This window comes from Anabrus simplex, chromosome 1, assembly GCF_040414725.1.
Source record: "Anabrus simplex isolate iqAnaSimp1 chromosome 1, ASM4041472v1, whole genome shotgun sequence".
Lineage (NCBI taxonomy): Eukaryota > Metazoa > Arthropoda > Insecta > Orthoptera > Tettigoniidae > Anabrus > Anabrus simplex.
In genome coordinates this window covers 586,422,598-586,436,198 of record NC_090265.1, presented here as the reverse complement: position 1 = coordinate 586,436,198, position 13,601 = coordinate 586,422,598, and the positions used below count along the sequence as shown (strand labels likewise).

Sequence of the window (13,601 nt, the reverse complement as noted above, 5' to 3'; positions counted from 1 at the left end):
ATATTTTACCTCTGTTTGAAATTTGAGAAATTTGAAATAAAGAAATATGAGAAATCAGAAATATGCAAAACTGATTAGCTTAGGTCCTGTAATGTGATGGTTTACATTGAAGTTTAGCTCACTTTTCATAATCATTGTTGACGATGTGTATGTTTGAAGTTCGCCGTGTGTTCCAGCTATCACAATGGCATACCGCAAGAGGTAAGATTCGCCATATAATTTTATGATTTAGAAATAATTAACCTCTTTTAGGAAATCCAGGAAGTAAATACATCAGAGTTTGAATGTAGCACGATTCCTTTTACAATTAATAACTCGTGGGCGAGTGAGATCCACATATTCCCGGCGTTGCACATTCGCAATGCTAGGCGGATCCGTTGTCAAATCACGTCTTCATGTACCAATTTGTTATTGAAGGGTTTGTTATTGACGTAACAACCCTTCGTTGCTGTGCGTGCAATTCAAACTCATATACCAGTTTTGTGATGCATATTACCTGGTCAAGAGGTTTTCCAGGGCAGATAAGAAAGTCATCATGGTAGAACGCCCTGTACTATTAGGAATTTATAATACATGTATGGGAGGATCAGATCTCATGGACGAGAGCGTCAACAGATTCTGTGTGGCAGTTAGGAGCAAAAAATGGTGGTAGGCAATTTTTTCCTGGATTTTAGACGTCAGCCTGCAAAATGCTTGGTATCTCAGCACGTCACGGCCTAAAATGACGCAGCTTCAGTTCAAGCGGGAAGAGGCGCAATACTTCGTCAAATCCTATGGCACGGAGCCCAGGGGAGCGGGGCGCCCATCGCTCTCGCGCACGGGGAAGGTCGCGTACATGAAGTTGTACGGTACGACGGGTGAGACCACCTTGTGATGTATATCCCAGACAATAAAAGAAGATGGTGTACATACGAGAAATGCCCTAGCATAGTCCGTACAGGGTGTGTAAAGTGTGACGTTGGACTCTGCATAAGTTGCTATATTCCGTTCCACATAAAGGGACATACAGATCACTGAGTCTTCAGAGAAACCCACAGCAAATGATCACACCAGTAAACTGATGAATTCCGAATACCCTGTCACTTTTCAATATCATTTTCCAATAAATATATTTATTTTGATTACCATATGTACATATAATAGGTACTGTAAATAACGTCTTACTGTATATAAACTATTTTATCTCTTAGTAAATAATCAACTCAGCAATAACTTATATCTTCTTCTCCACACTCACTGTCCTCTTATTTTCATTATTTTCTCAAAGAAAACAACATATGTGTTGGTACCTTGCAGACTACTACTTAAGCGCCTAGCGTTGCATATATGCAACACCCTATATTTCCGAAACTAAACACGTCTGCTTCAAAATAATGGATATTCCTTGAATAATACCTTATCCTAAGAATGTTTATTAAGAAAAATTGAACATTTCAAAAAATAAAAAATTTGGGTGTTCAAGGGTTAAATACAGTACATGCTAAAGAAATCTGGTCAGAGAATGTATGTAACTCCTTCGTACGTTCGTAACGTCTGCCATGAGCAATTTAATTCAGTGTTGACATGATATAGGCTTTTGGGCATATGCCGTGTCAAGAAAATAAGGTTCCTAAAAGCCAGTTTCCAGATTTAGAAGATGATCTGGTGAAATTGTTTAAAATATGCTCGGGCTTCGAATATTCCTACTGAGAGAACAGTGATGAGTCAAGGCATCACATTTAGCTGCCAAAATAGGATTGTGTAATTTCAAGGCAACTAACGGATGGCTTGAGGGTTTAAAAAAAATAAAGAACTTTCATACAAATCCGTACGTGTTAAAGCTGCCAGTGTCAATATTGATACTGTTAAGACTTTGTGAGATACAACACTGCCAGAAATCTTCAAGCACTATAGCCCTGAATATGTTTTTAATGGAGATGTTCCAGCTTCTTCCTAATAAAACGTATGCATTCAAGGGTGAGAAATGCCTTGGCGTCAAACTCAGTAAAGAGAGAATAAGTGCTATTTTGCTACATTGTATGGAATTGAAACATGGATGATAACTAGCTCAGAAAGAAAGAGAATAGAAGCTTTCGAAATGTGGTGTGACAGAAGAAAGCTGAAGGTGAGATGCGTAGACAGAATCACGAATGAAGAGATACTGTGTCGCATTGGTGAGAGGAGGTCGATTTGGCTAGATTTGACCAGAAGAAGGGTTAGAATGATAGGGTACATCTTAAGACAAATGTATAGTTGGTTTTTGAGGGAAGTGTAGGTGGTAAGAAAGGTAGGGGTAGACCAAGGTACAAATATGACAAGCAGATTAGAAGCAGATATAGGAAGTAGTAGTTATGAGAAATGAAAAGGTCAGCACAGGATATGGTGGCATGGAGGGCTGTATCAAACCAGTCTATGGACTGATGACTCAAACACAACATTATGCTGCAACGAGAGTGGTACGGAGACACTAATGCTGCTCAAAACAGTGATGTGGAAGAATCCATGCAGTTTAAAGAATGTATGTAACTTTTCATGCCAGTACTCGGCAAATACCAAGGATTGGATGAAGTCATCAATTTTTGAGAACTTCTTGCAATCACTTAATGCCAGAATGGGAGTGTGGCACAGGAAATCGTACTAATCATTGACTAATGTGCAGTGCACCCAACTGATACATCTTATTTGAAAAATGTACGTGCAGTGTTTCTTCCCGTGAACTGTACAAGCTATCTCTGATCGCTGAGCCAGGGCATCATCCACTGCGTGAGGCAGAAATATAAAAAGATGCTCACACAGAAACAGAAGAGGATGGCTTTCCTGGAAACGCCTTCATGTGAAATCTCAATTTTGGACATCATTCATTTCTTAAAACGTGCTTGAAAATCTGTAAACGAGATCACAATTCAAAACTATTTTTGCAAAGTGAGCCTCATTCGTTCAACCACTGAAGCCATTTCAATGGAAATAATGGAAAGCACTGAAAATATGGATGAAGAATGTAGTCAACTTGGGACAGATGAAGAGGTGAACTTTGCCACATAGGTTGAACGTGATGACAATGTTGACACCTGCAAAGTGCAGATGGTAGATGAAATTCATGAACGGTTGATGACTGATAAAGACAGTAATGAACAAGAACCAAGGGATGAAAATGAAACCAGTGAGACCTGCACAGCAGTACCATCGCTTCTGGGAGCAGTAGAAGCAATTGACATAGGCCGATATTGTGTGTTAAGCCTTGTCGTGGATAACAGTGTAATGAATTAAATTATCAAATTCAATACTCTTGTATGTAAGTTGGAACAAAAGAAGAAGCCGTCTACTTTAGACATGTTTCTTACATGAAAGTGATGTGCAAATTACTTTGTATTTTTAAACATGTGTTCCGTTATTCTGAATCAAATTCATGACTACTTCTGTGCATTTAAAAAAGTTCATGAGCATTTACAAAAAGTTCAAGTACTGACATGTATACAGTAGTTTGTGTTTCTAAAAAGGTTTTTTCCTCTATGTTTCACTATGCTGGTGTTTTTAAACTGTACTATTTCTTTATTCATTTCATTAATTAAAATTGTAAACACTTGTTTCCTTTTTTTAAAGCTATTTTTATGTCCAACTGAACAGCATAATTGTTTCATTTTTTACCAAGTTTCCTTTTTATTAATTTTTGTTCCACACAAAAACATCCCAACCAGGTTTGGCTACAAATATCAAAAAGCACCAAAAATTTCATATTTGATTTTTTTAAACATGTAGCTGGGTCTTTCTTACCTGAACTAGAATCTGTCAAAGATTTGTTCTCCAGGTATTCTAAATTTCTCTACACTCCATGACTAAGTATATTATTCATATCATATAAGCTGCACTTCATTTCATGTTCTCTGTAGACAAATGGCTTACAACATTTTCATCCGAATGTAAGCAGAAGAGTCTCTATTCTTCTAATACCATTTCACTAACACTTGGCATTCACAAGATCTGAAAAACTGGTACAGACTGCCTCTTCAAAGGCTGAAGACATGTTAGTTTAAATGTACCATATTCTCTCTAAAATGCAGGTAAGCATTTTGCCTAGTACACTGGTCAAGCAAATCTTTAATACTGGAAGAAGATGCATTCCTTTTCTTGTAGTTTGGAGCAATTATTGCTTTAGTCTGATCAGAAGGCGCCTTACCCAAAGAATCTCAGGGTATTCTAGTTCCATGTCTCCAATACATACCTGCCAACTTTTAGAAATCAAAAATAGGAAGATTTTTAAATTCTTGGATATCATCAAGAATATTGTGCCACGGGCCTCAGTAAACAAAAGGACAAGATAAAAGGGATACACACCTATAGTGTAACGTTATTACATTAACAAAATAAAACTCAAAATCAGACTCTACTCTAAATACCTGAGTATTACTAAATTACGTCTCAGCACGGCATATCTAAAATATATTCTGAGATAGACTGGACCTGGTCAATGTTTTCTTCCGAACATTTTAAAATATGAGTCTATTTTGGGCATATTGTCGTGTTCGTTGTGAAATAATAATAATAATAATTATTATTATTATTATTGAAAAATGCGCACATGCCGTGCAGAATACCATTACATTACATTTACACTACATACACATTACTTTTCTTTGCTATAAGCTATGATGGATTTCTGTCTATTCCTGCGTTTTACAATATGGTATCTATCACAGAATTCCAAGCACAACTCACACACACATTCGTCATTTGGTTCGTGAAATAATTTGTTGCAGCACACCTTGTGGTGGAAACCATGGATCGCCAATCTCATCGTCACATGTCGCATATCATGATTAGCTTCCATCCAGGTCCTGTCTTGCATAGCAGATGTTGCATAGAAGTCCTCAGGTATGTTGTTTTTCTTCTCATGCAGATCTTGTATAAGCTGTTTGAAGCTGGTACTAGCTTGAAGTATGAGCTCGCATCTCAGATCCTCTATTAAGAAGGCCTCCCTGGTAAGCTCATACACTAGCCTCGATCTTGCATTCTGCGGGACTCCTAAAATTCTCTTCAGGTATCTAGCCTTTACTTGCTCCAATTCTTCCAGCTGTTTGTACGTGACGTATTCTGCCAATAATTCTAGGCCATACGTCAGAAGAGGTAGTATCTTTAACCTAAACAAGTCCATAGCTGTGCTGATCGATAGTTGTGTGATGTTCCTGATTTCATTCATAGCCCTAGTGGCCGCCACTGCTCTAGATCTTATATGTAAACTGAAACTCTTTCTCGTTGTTTGAATTGTGATACCTAGATATTTAAAATTGTTAGCCCTCTTGAGTAGTTTGCCATTGCATTTGAATCCTTCATTGTAGCCCGCATGTGCTGGGTGTGGACTCTGACGACATCTGTTAGTGAACTAGATTACAAGTCATGTGTCTGGACTCTCTCACCAGAGCGCACAGTTATTCGCCAGACACTAATGCCAACGCGGTCACCTTAGGAATGAGACTGTCTGCTGTTGAGACTGATCGAGTGTAGACGCAGGAAGCCTTTTCTCTGCTCTCATCTTGTAAGATGAGGTACAATCCGACGGGAGTCGGATAGAAACAAGTTCAACATCCCACTTATGGGTTATTCTTGAACTTAATTTTGGATTCGGGTGATTACAAGTGCATGGGTCAGGATCGATAAGTTATGATTAAATTTCATCTTCACTCTTGTAAGTATAACCTTAATTATTTTGTGGGATCATGTCATTTATTTCATCGTACGTTAATTATATTTTTTGGTGTTATATGGTGCGATTTTGGGTTTTATGTTCTACTTCTATTCGCCGTTTGTGCGCCACGTTGGTGATATTTAAATAAATTGCCATTGTTTGATCAGTAACCTTGCAATTCTGTTTGCTTATCCAAATTTTTTTTTTTGCCCTCTGATTATTACTTCCGCTCATCTATGGTGTTTTCTGGTATTATTTCCTTTGGTGCGTGTCTTTATTCTATTTATTTGTATTGTGCCTTGTAGATTTTGTTTTCCTTGGCCCGATTCTTGCTGATTTTCATTTTGTCATTCTGTTATAATTTATTATATTATTTGCGTTTATTTTGATTCCGTACTTACCTTGTGTTGACCTATGCGCTGCGTAATCACCATTTCTGTCACCCCTTTCTTCTTAAGTTAAAAATTATTATTATTATTATTATTATTATTATTATTAATTTGGTGTTTCGTAAATGTTTATTTCACATGGATATTTTATCCCCATAGTAGTTAAAATTTATACACGTTGTATATCACTATTATTCATTCAAATACGGTAAAATTTTATTTCTCCTTATTATGTTAAAATCTTTCATTTATTTAAGATTTCATATTAGCTAAAAAATATTAATGTTCATACACATAAGTAATTTTTGAGGTGTGTGTCTACGTATTATTAATTATTAATACTGGGACATCCTAGATATTTTAAGCCTTGTTTATTTAAGGCATATAGTTTACCTGTAGGATATGTAACTTAAAATCCATTATTTTGTGGGGGTTTATTCTTTGCTTAGTGGAGTGTTTCATACATTCAATATCCTTACTTCTTTTCCTCATTGATGCTTTATCTTGCAGCCATTTGTCGAATTACGTAACCATGTCATTGTTGTTCTTATGTTGCACAACCTTCTTTCATTCTTGCGTGCGCCACTGACTTGTTATTGTTTTGATCTTGGAATGAGATTGTGTTCGACTCTCAGAGTGTGTGGATGCCTTGGGTTACCGAACCTGCCTTGATTTCTATTTTATTCTCCATGGGATTTAATTTAGTTGATTTACTAATCCATTGGATTTTATTTGGGATTTATGTTTAATTTATCTGTGTTAGGTTTTTTATTTTTTTTATTTTGGGCTGGTTATGTGTTAATATATTTTGTGTCGGAACGGTCCTTACATTTTAATTTCATGTGACGATAATGGACTATACCTCAGAACATATCTCTGCTGTGTAATGACTCCACTAGGGATTGTCATAAACTTTTCTTATTAATTTCAGCCTAGCTATACATCCTACATTTAATTTTATTCAATTTTATTTAATGTTAAAATATGATGTGTAAAAACAGCGGTTGTTTATGGTGAACCATACCTAAGTTTTGTTAGTGAAAGGCCAATTCCAAGCTTCACATGTTTACATTTGCACATTTCTTTTTAACATATACTGTATATGAAACTTACCATCTAAACAAAGTGAAATTTGTGCATAATAATGTCTAGATGATACTTAACAACCTCCACAAATTTCATTGTAGTAAACCTTATATTTGCGATTTTATAACATTTTTAACATAGCGGTCAGTGTTTACATGGTAGGGACTTAACTTTACATACTTCTACGTTTTTTCTAAATTCTGCGAATTGTGGTACCTTTTATTGGTAATGCCAAGATATTGTTTACAAGAAGGACAAAGGTACATTTTGCAAAAAAAAAAACCAAACGTGTAAGTTGCGTAATGTCTGAGCAATATAGTTTAAGACGATCGTCGCGTGTATACTAGACAGCGTCGCGGTATTACACACGTGAATCGGTGCTGTGGCGACATGTCATGAGGGGCTAATAAATCTTAAACTCCGCATCAAATACAATCACTGAATGATAAAATGTATATTTAATATTGCAGTAAGTAATAAAGAAGGGGCATGATGGCGCAGCGGTCAAGCTGCGTGGAACCATCAAGACGGACTGGGTTCAAGTCCCGATTAATGCATGTGTGATTTTCGAGGTGAAAGATACGTTCGGTGGTTCGGATTTCGCGTAAAAAATGAGGTCCCGTGGCTTATGATACTGAGATTATCGGTCACATAAAACTACAAGGTTCATTCCTCCTCCTCCTCCTCCTCCTAATAATAATAATAATAATAATAATAATAATAATAATAATAACAGGGTATATAACTACAGATACTGACATGTGGTCTATTTAATAAAGTCAAGTGTTTTTATGAATTGTCACACATTTATTTAACACTAATAAGTGAATGTTAAATGAACCAAAATATTTAAAAACAAATGAAAATTCAATGCTTAAGTAGCCTACTTTTCTTTTGATTTCACATACATTTAAAAAGCACTCGTCTTTCGTCGATGGTTCACAAAACAGTTCAGCTTCATCGTTGTACTTGCAAAATTGGTTACAAAATAAATATCACCATTACTTTCAGTTATGGTACAAACATAATATTTTGAATGTTTCTTTCCCCTGTATTTTCCAAGTACGAAGTCACCCACTTGAAAAGCCGCATCACGGGGTGGATTTTTGTCATCTGCTTCGATCTTGTAGTCTGGATGTAGAGAGTGTGTGGTAGTAGTTTCAGATTAATATTTTCTTGCCTGAACTATATATTTTTTTGTATGGCTCCACATAATGAATATCATGTGACACACATGAATTGTTTCTGTTTTTTAAATTTTTGTCCAGAACTGTCCTCTACGGAGATAAAATCCCTTGCTCGAGGAGCTGGCCAACTGATATCATCCAGATTGAGAAATTTAAGAACTTCTTCATTTGGAAGTGAAGACTTCCTGCGCTTGGCGGAGGTAAATGAACTTACACCAAATTTTATTTACAATCAGCGCAGAAACAACTTCCTGTTTCTTCCGCAGACTCGCTGGTAAAGCTTTACAGCTTTAATCAATGTTTGTTTGCATTTATAACCAGACATTGACGTACTCCGCCCTGCAATCGATATTGTAAATGTTGATAAGCCCTGAAGTTTTTTCTGAGCTCTGTGTTTCTTCACCGATTCTCATACCTATTGGCAGCGAACGCGTAATTGGGCAGGTGTCGTCTTTCTTCTCGTGATACCATTTACAACATTCCTTGTGAGTAAGCGGCATTATTAAATATCACCTCAGTGTGAACACCAATTGTTATTCTAAAATATGCGATTTACAAGTGAGTGTGGCGCAGAAACTGAATCCTGTGGGCAGCGCGTTGCGGCAGCGGGGAACTTCCCGGTCACCTGCTTGCAAGAACACCGCAAACAAGCAATGTATTCAACTATCAGCTTCGTATGAATCGATTTGAAATTTCAAACGAATTATATAGCAGATTGAAAGGGTGTGCAGTATTGGCTTTGCATACTTTTTATTCAAACTGAGCCATGCACTTTTCGTCTACAGAAACTTTTATACCTTTTGTGTCGCGTGTTTACACGGCCTGCAACAATAAATTTGTCGCTTTATTATACCTTATATAAGCTGTTAATAACATAAATAAGTACTTTAATGCAAAGAGAAAGAGCATTCAGATTAACTTTTACTGTAATTATTTTCCTAACTTTTCATCACAATAAACAGGAATTCCGAAAACTATAGAGAAATATCAAAAGAATTTAGCCTCTACATAAAGGTTTAATTAAGCACACAATTAAAAATTGAAAGACATCAATAAATTAATACATATCATAAAATTAATAAAATATCATGTTTTATCTATCATAAAAACAAATTGCTGAGTTTTATTTTAAACTTTAATTTTTCCTACTTGGGTGGACTATTCTCTGGAATCAGCCAAAAATGAAAGAGATTTTAAATCCCTATATTTATTATAATTTCATTGATTTATTTATTAATTTTACAAAAATTTATATTATTACTAATCTGTTTACCTTACATTTTCAAATTTTCATTTATTTACAAAAATTGATCCATTTAAAATTCATCTGTAATTTTTTGTTAAATAACTTTCCCTTAAAATTAATTATATTTTAAAGAAAACTGGTGTTATCCTTTGATGACCTGGCTCAGTGTTTCCTGGGGATCATAGACCATTTTTTGTGGGGATGGGTTTTCAGAGCAGATTTCTTTGCTTCCGCTTGTGGTTGGGTAAGTTAAATTATCTGTATGTCTGTGTGTTGTACATTTTGATTTTTGCTTCCCTCCTCTGTTGTTAACGTAACCCTATGGCGTTTATTGACTCGGCACAAAAACATCGTCAAGCCTAAATTTTGCAGCCATGTGTTTTACACAGCCCATGCAATATAATTTTTTCTGCATTCAGCCAAGTGGAATTTCATATCAATATCTAACATAGTAAAGATGGATCATTGTGTGCACCATGACTACACATAACAGGATAAAACATGGAGGGAAAAAAAAAAAAAAAAAATTACCAACCACTGAAGCAATATTGTTTTGTTCATATAAAAGGCAGCTCACTTCTGAGATTACCCAACCTTCAAACATATTTTTAATATATGTATGACGTTTGATTGCATTCAGCTTGTGATAAGTTTCAGTTAGGAGGCTTTGATATATATATTAAGCAATTTCATGAAAGGAAAAATAAGACTTACTGTACAAGTTGTGATGCATGTTGGACCATATTAGCTTCTGTGAGCGATGTAACACGGCACATGCATGTTCCCGTATCACCCAGATCATATATTTCAATGGTGCCAGCTTCACTTAAGGTGTAGAGAATATGGCGACTATTATCAACTGAGATCTGAATTATAGGATCTTCTGTCCGAAAAGGGTAACTTAAAAAAGACGGGATTAAGAATGACAGAGTACTTTTGGAATGATTCACTTTCTTGTAGCGCTTCCCAAACCATCCACTTTGGGCCTGAAACAAAGGGAGAACATCAATCTTCTATGTGATCCAGGTGATTTTCATCATCTTGTGAAATCAGATGTGCAAAATGTTAAACGACACTTTTCTGCCAAAATAACTATTCCATTAACGAAAATTATCCATAAAAACAATACTATTCAGAGAGATACAACATCACAAAATAAAAATCACACATTCATTCCACTCTGAATAATGTTACTGGTGTTACGTCCCACTAAGTACTTTCTGACAGATTTTGGAGACTGGAATTTTCTCCTGCAGGAGTTATTTTATGTGGCAGTAAATCCACCGATGCAAGGCTGACGTATATGAGCACTTTCAAATACCAACAGACTAAGCTAGGATCGAACCTACAAGTTAGATTCAGAACACTCGACTTTTGAAGTCTATTACCATTATCCATTCTACCACTATTATAGGGGACAAATGGACATCCTGAAGTTTAACTTTTTTGGTACTGCTTTAACGTTCCACTAACACAGTGGACGTTTTTGGCGATGCAAGGGTTGGAAATGGCTAGGATTGGGAAGGTGGAGACCGTGGCCTTAATTAAGGTACAGCCTCAGCATTTGCTGGTGTAAAATGGGAAACCATGGACAACAATATTCAGGACTACAGATAGTGGGATTCAAAACCATCGTCTCCAGAATACAAGATCACAGCTATGTGACTGTAACTGCATGACCCGTTTTAACCTTTGAAGTACTGTGTATGTGTACACGTGATCCACACCTGTATGCTGCTACAGACTGTTACTGCACCAAGGGTTTTTCAGAATAGTGTTTCTGGTATTGCTACGGACATCTTGAATACACTGGTCTGCCATCACTTGTGAAGCCTCAGCAATAGGTAGAATATCTTGAATTACTCTTTTGTGTGCGAAGAAGTAACTAAAGGAACACTTTACTTCAGTGTCGTAACAGCTGATGTGCGGGTTGGCTGCAGTAGTCGTAGTAGTAGTATTAGTAGTAGTCGCAGCAGCAGCAGCAGCAGCAGTAGTAGCGGTTCACATTTCGTAAGAAAGCAACGAGGTGATATCACCTTAAATGAAAAAATGAAGCGTTTGCTAGAATAGAAAGTAAAGAAGAATACCAATGACAAAGTAGTTGTACAGAAGATACGAGTGATAATGTTAGTGTAGTAAAAAAACTTCTGTTGAAGCCGAGTTTGGGCAACGTAAGAAACAAAAATTTACTCCCCAGTTTCTTTGGAGTGAAAGTACATATATGCCTAATATACATGTATTTGATAACTCAGGCAGCAGTTTGAGCAAGGCAGCTTCCAAAGCAACAATCTGGGTAAGTCATTTCATCACTTCCTAACGTGGTTTTCATGGAGCACATCATGGTTGCATAACATAGTACCTAGGAGCATTAACATTTATGTCCTAGTGTCAGCATAAGTATACAAGCGGTGAAATATACAAGACACCATATATACGAGAATAATCCACGCCATCGAATAATCCGCACACCTTATATTTAGGAGGGGATTTAAAAGACACGTCTTTAATTTGTATTTTATTCACAACAAATTAATCTTATATAATGATATATACCAAAACTGAATACAGTAATATATAAATTTGTCAGAACTGTCATGCAGTCTGCTTACCTTCCCCTGATATTAGCAATTAGGTATGTGTTGTAATGAGTGTGCTGTCTGATATCAGCTGTATATGAATATGTTGTGCAAAATTCATGGCGATTATCATTTGTTTTCTGAAGTAGCGTTTTGTTTTTTGCCAGTTAAGCTTATCGTTAGCTGCGAACAAGTGATTATGAGAATTTGTAGTCATACTTAATATGTGGTTCACATTTCACTTTAACGTGCTGCTGACGCCACACAGACCAAGGCTGAACAATATTACACTATAACGGAATCCATTATTTGAAGCGAAATGGTATGAATCGTATTTCAAATAATGTGCGCACCCAAGCTTTTCTTCACTAAATTCTGGAACAAAAAACCAGAGTATTTGTATATACTGTACATGGTAAAACAGGAGACTGCAATAGCTTACTATGTTATTCACATTGACATATAAAAGAATCTTCAGGTACACATTACAATCCTAACTTACGATATTCTAATTCGTCAAATATAGAATTCTAGGTTTTGGCGCCAAAAATGCTGATTGTCCATTGACATGATGGTACGATTCGGGAAGGAGAACAGAAAATTTAAACTGGAAAGTAATTTATAGAGGAGGAATAGCTGAAAAACTCAGCAGCTGAAGACACAAACCATTATATTAGCTCCCAGTAAGGAGAGAGAGAGAGAGAGAAAAGGCTTAACCCCTCTAAGATTTAAGATATAAAAATTATATAGATAAAGGGCAATGAAAGGAATAATCAAGAATGGAACATGTCAGATATTGCTGTACTTATTTGCTTAAATTCCCTACTTTTTGAAGTTTTAGTCTAAAAAAATGGAGATAAGGGAAATTAGAAAATTAAATTTTGAATCTAAAACACCAACGGAATTCCACCACTTTTGCACTTTGGTCTTCAACAATCACTGGCATTGAGATATGCTCCTTCAAAAAGAAAGGTTGTTCCTCTTCATGAATCTACACAGTCACCCCTGGCTTGCTTTAAACTGTGAGATTTCTATATTGTTTTTATTTGTAATCACCAGTGCAAAACTGAATACTACAGCAACAGTTTCTTTATCCAGTTACATATTTTAACATGTCTTTTTCAATTTCTGGATATTGGCCCGATCTTACTCATGGAAATGATAAGACTGTCTCCTTGACACACTGCATTTGTTCTTTTTGTTTACACCAGCAGCGTACATGTGATGGCTTAAAACTCATGTGCTGCAGCACAACCACCTGATTTTTTATGAACGCAAACACTTAATTTAAACTGTGCTCAGCAACTCTCACCTTTCTTAATCATCGCTAACCACTATTCACTTATGTACATACAAATAACCAGCAGAGAGACCAGTCAAGTGCACATCTCCCACGTGGTAACTACAAATTTACTAGCGATGTGGGCATCGGCCAAAACTATGTGTAGATTGCCAAGC

The 13,601-nt window shown here is 36.2% G+C and overlaps 1 protein-coding gene across 2 annotated transcripts in view; it reads right to left on the bottom strand.

Moving 5' to 3' along the window:
- The window catches only part of Nup154 (nuclear pore complex protein Nup154), a 324,740-nt gene that overhangs the window by 268,070 nt on the left and 43,069 nt on the right, over positions 1-13,601 (bottom strand). For both annotated transcript variants that reach the window (XM_067144924.2, XM_067144923.2), the window contains exon 7: positions 10,282-10,553. In XM_067144924.2, the coding sequence (XP_067001025.2) occupies positions 10,282-10,553 (272 nt within the window). The remainder of the gene's footprint in view (positions 1-10,281; positions 10,554-13,601) is intronic.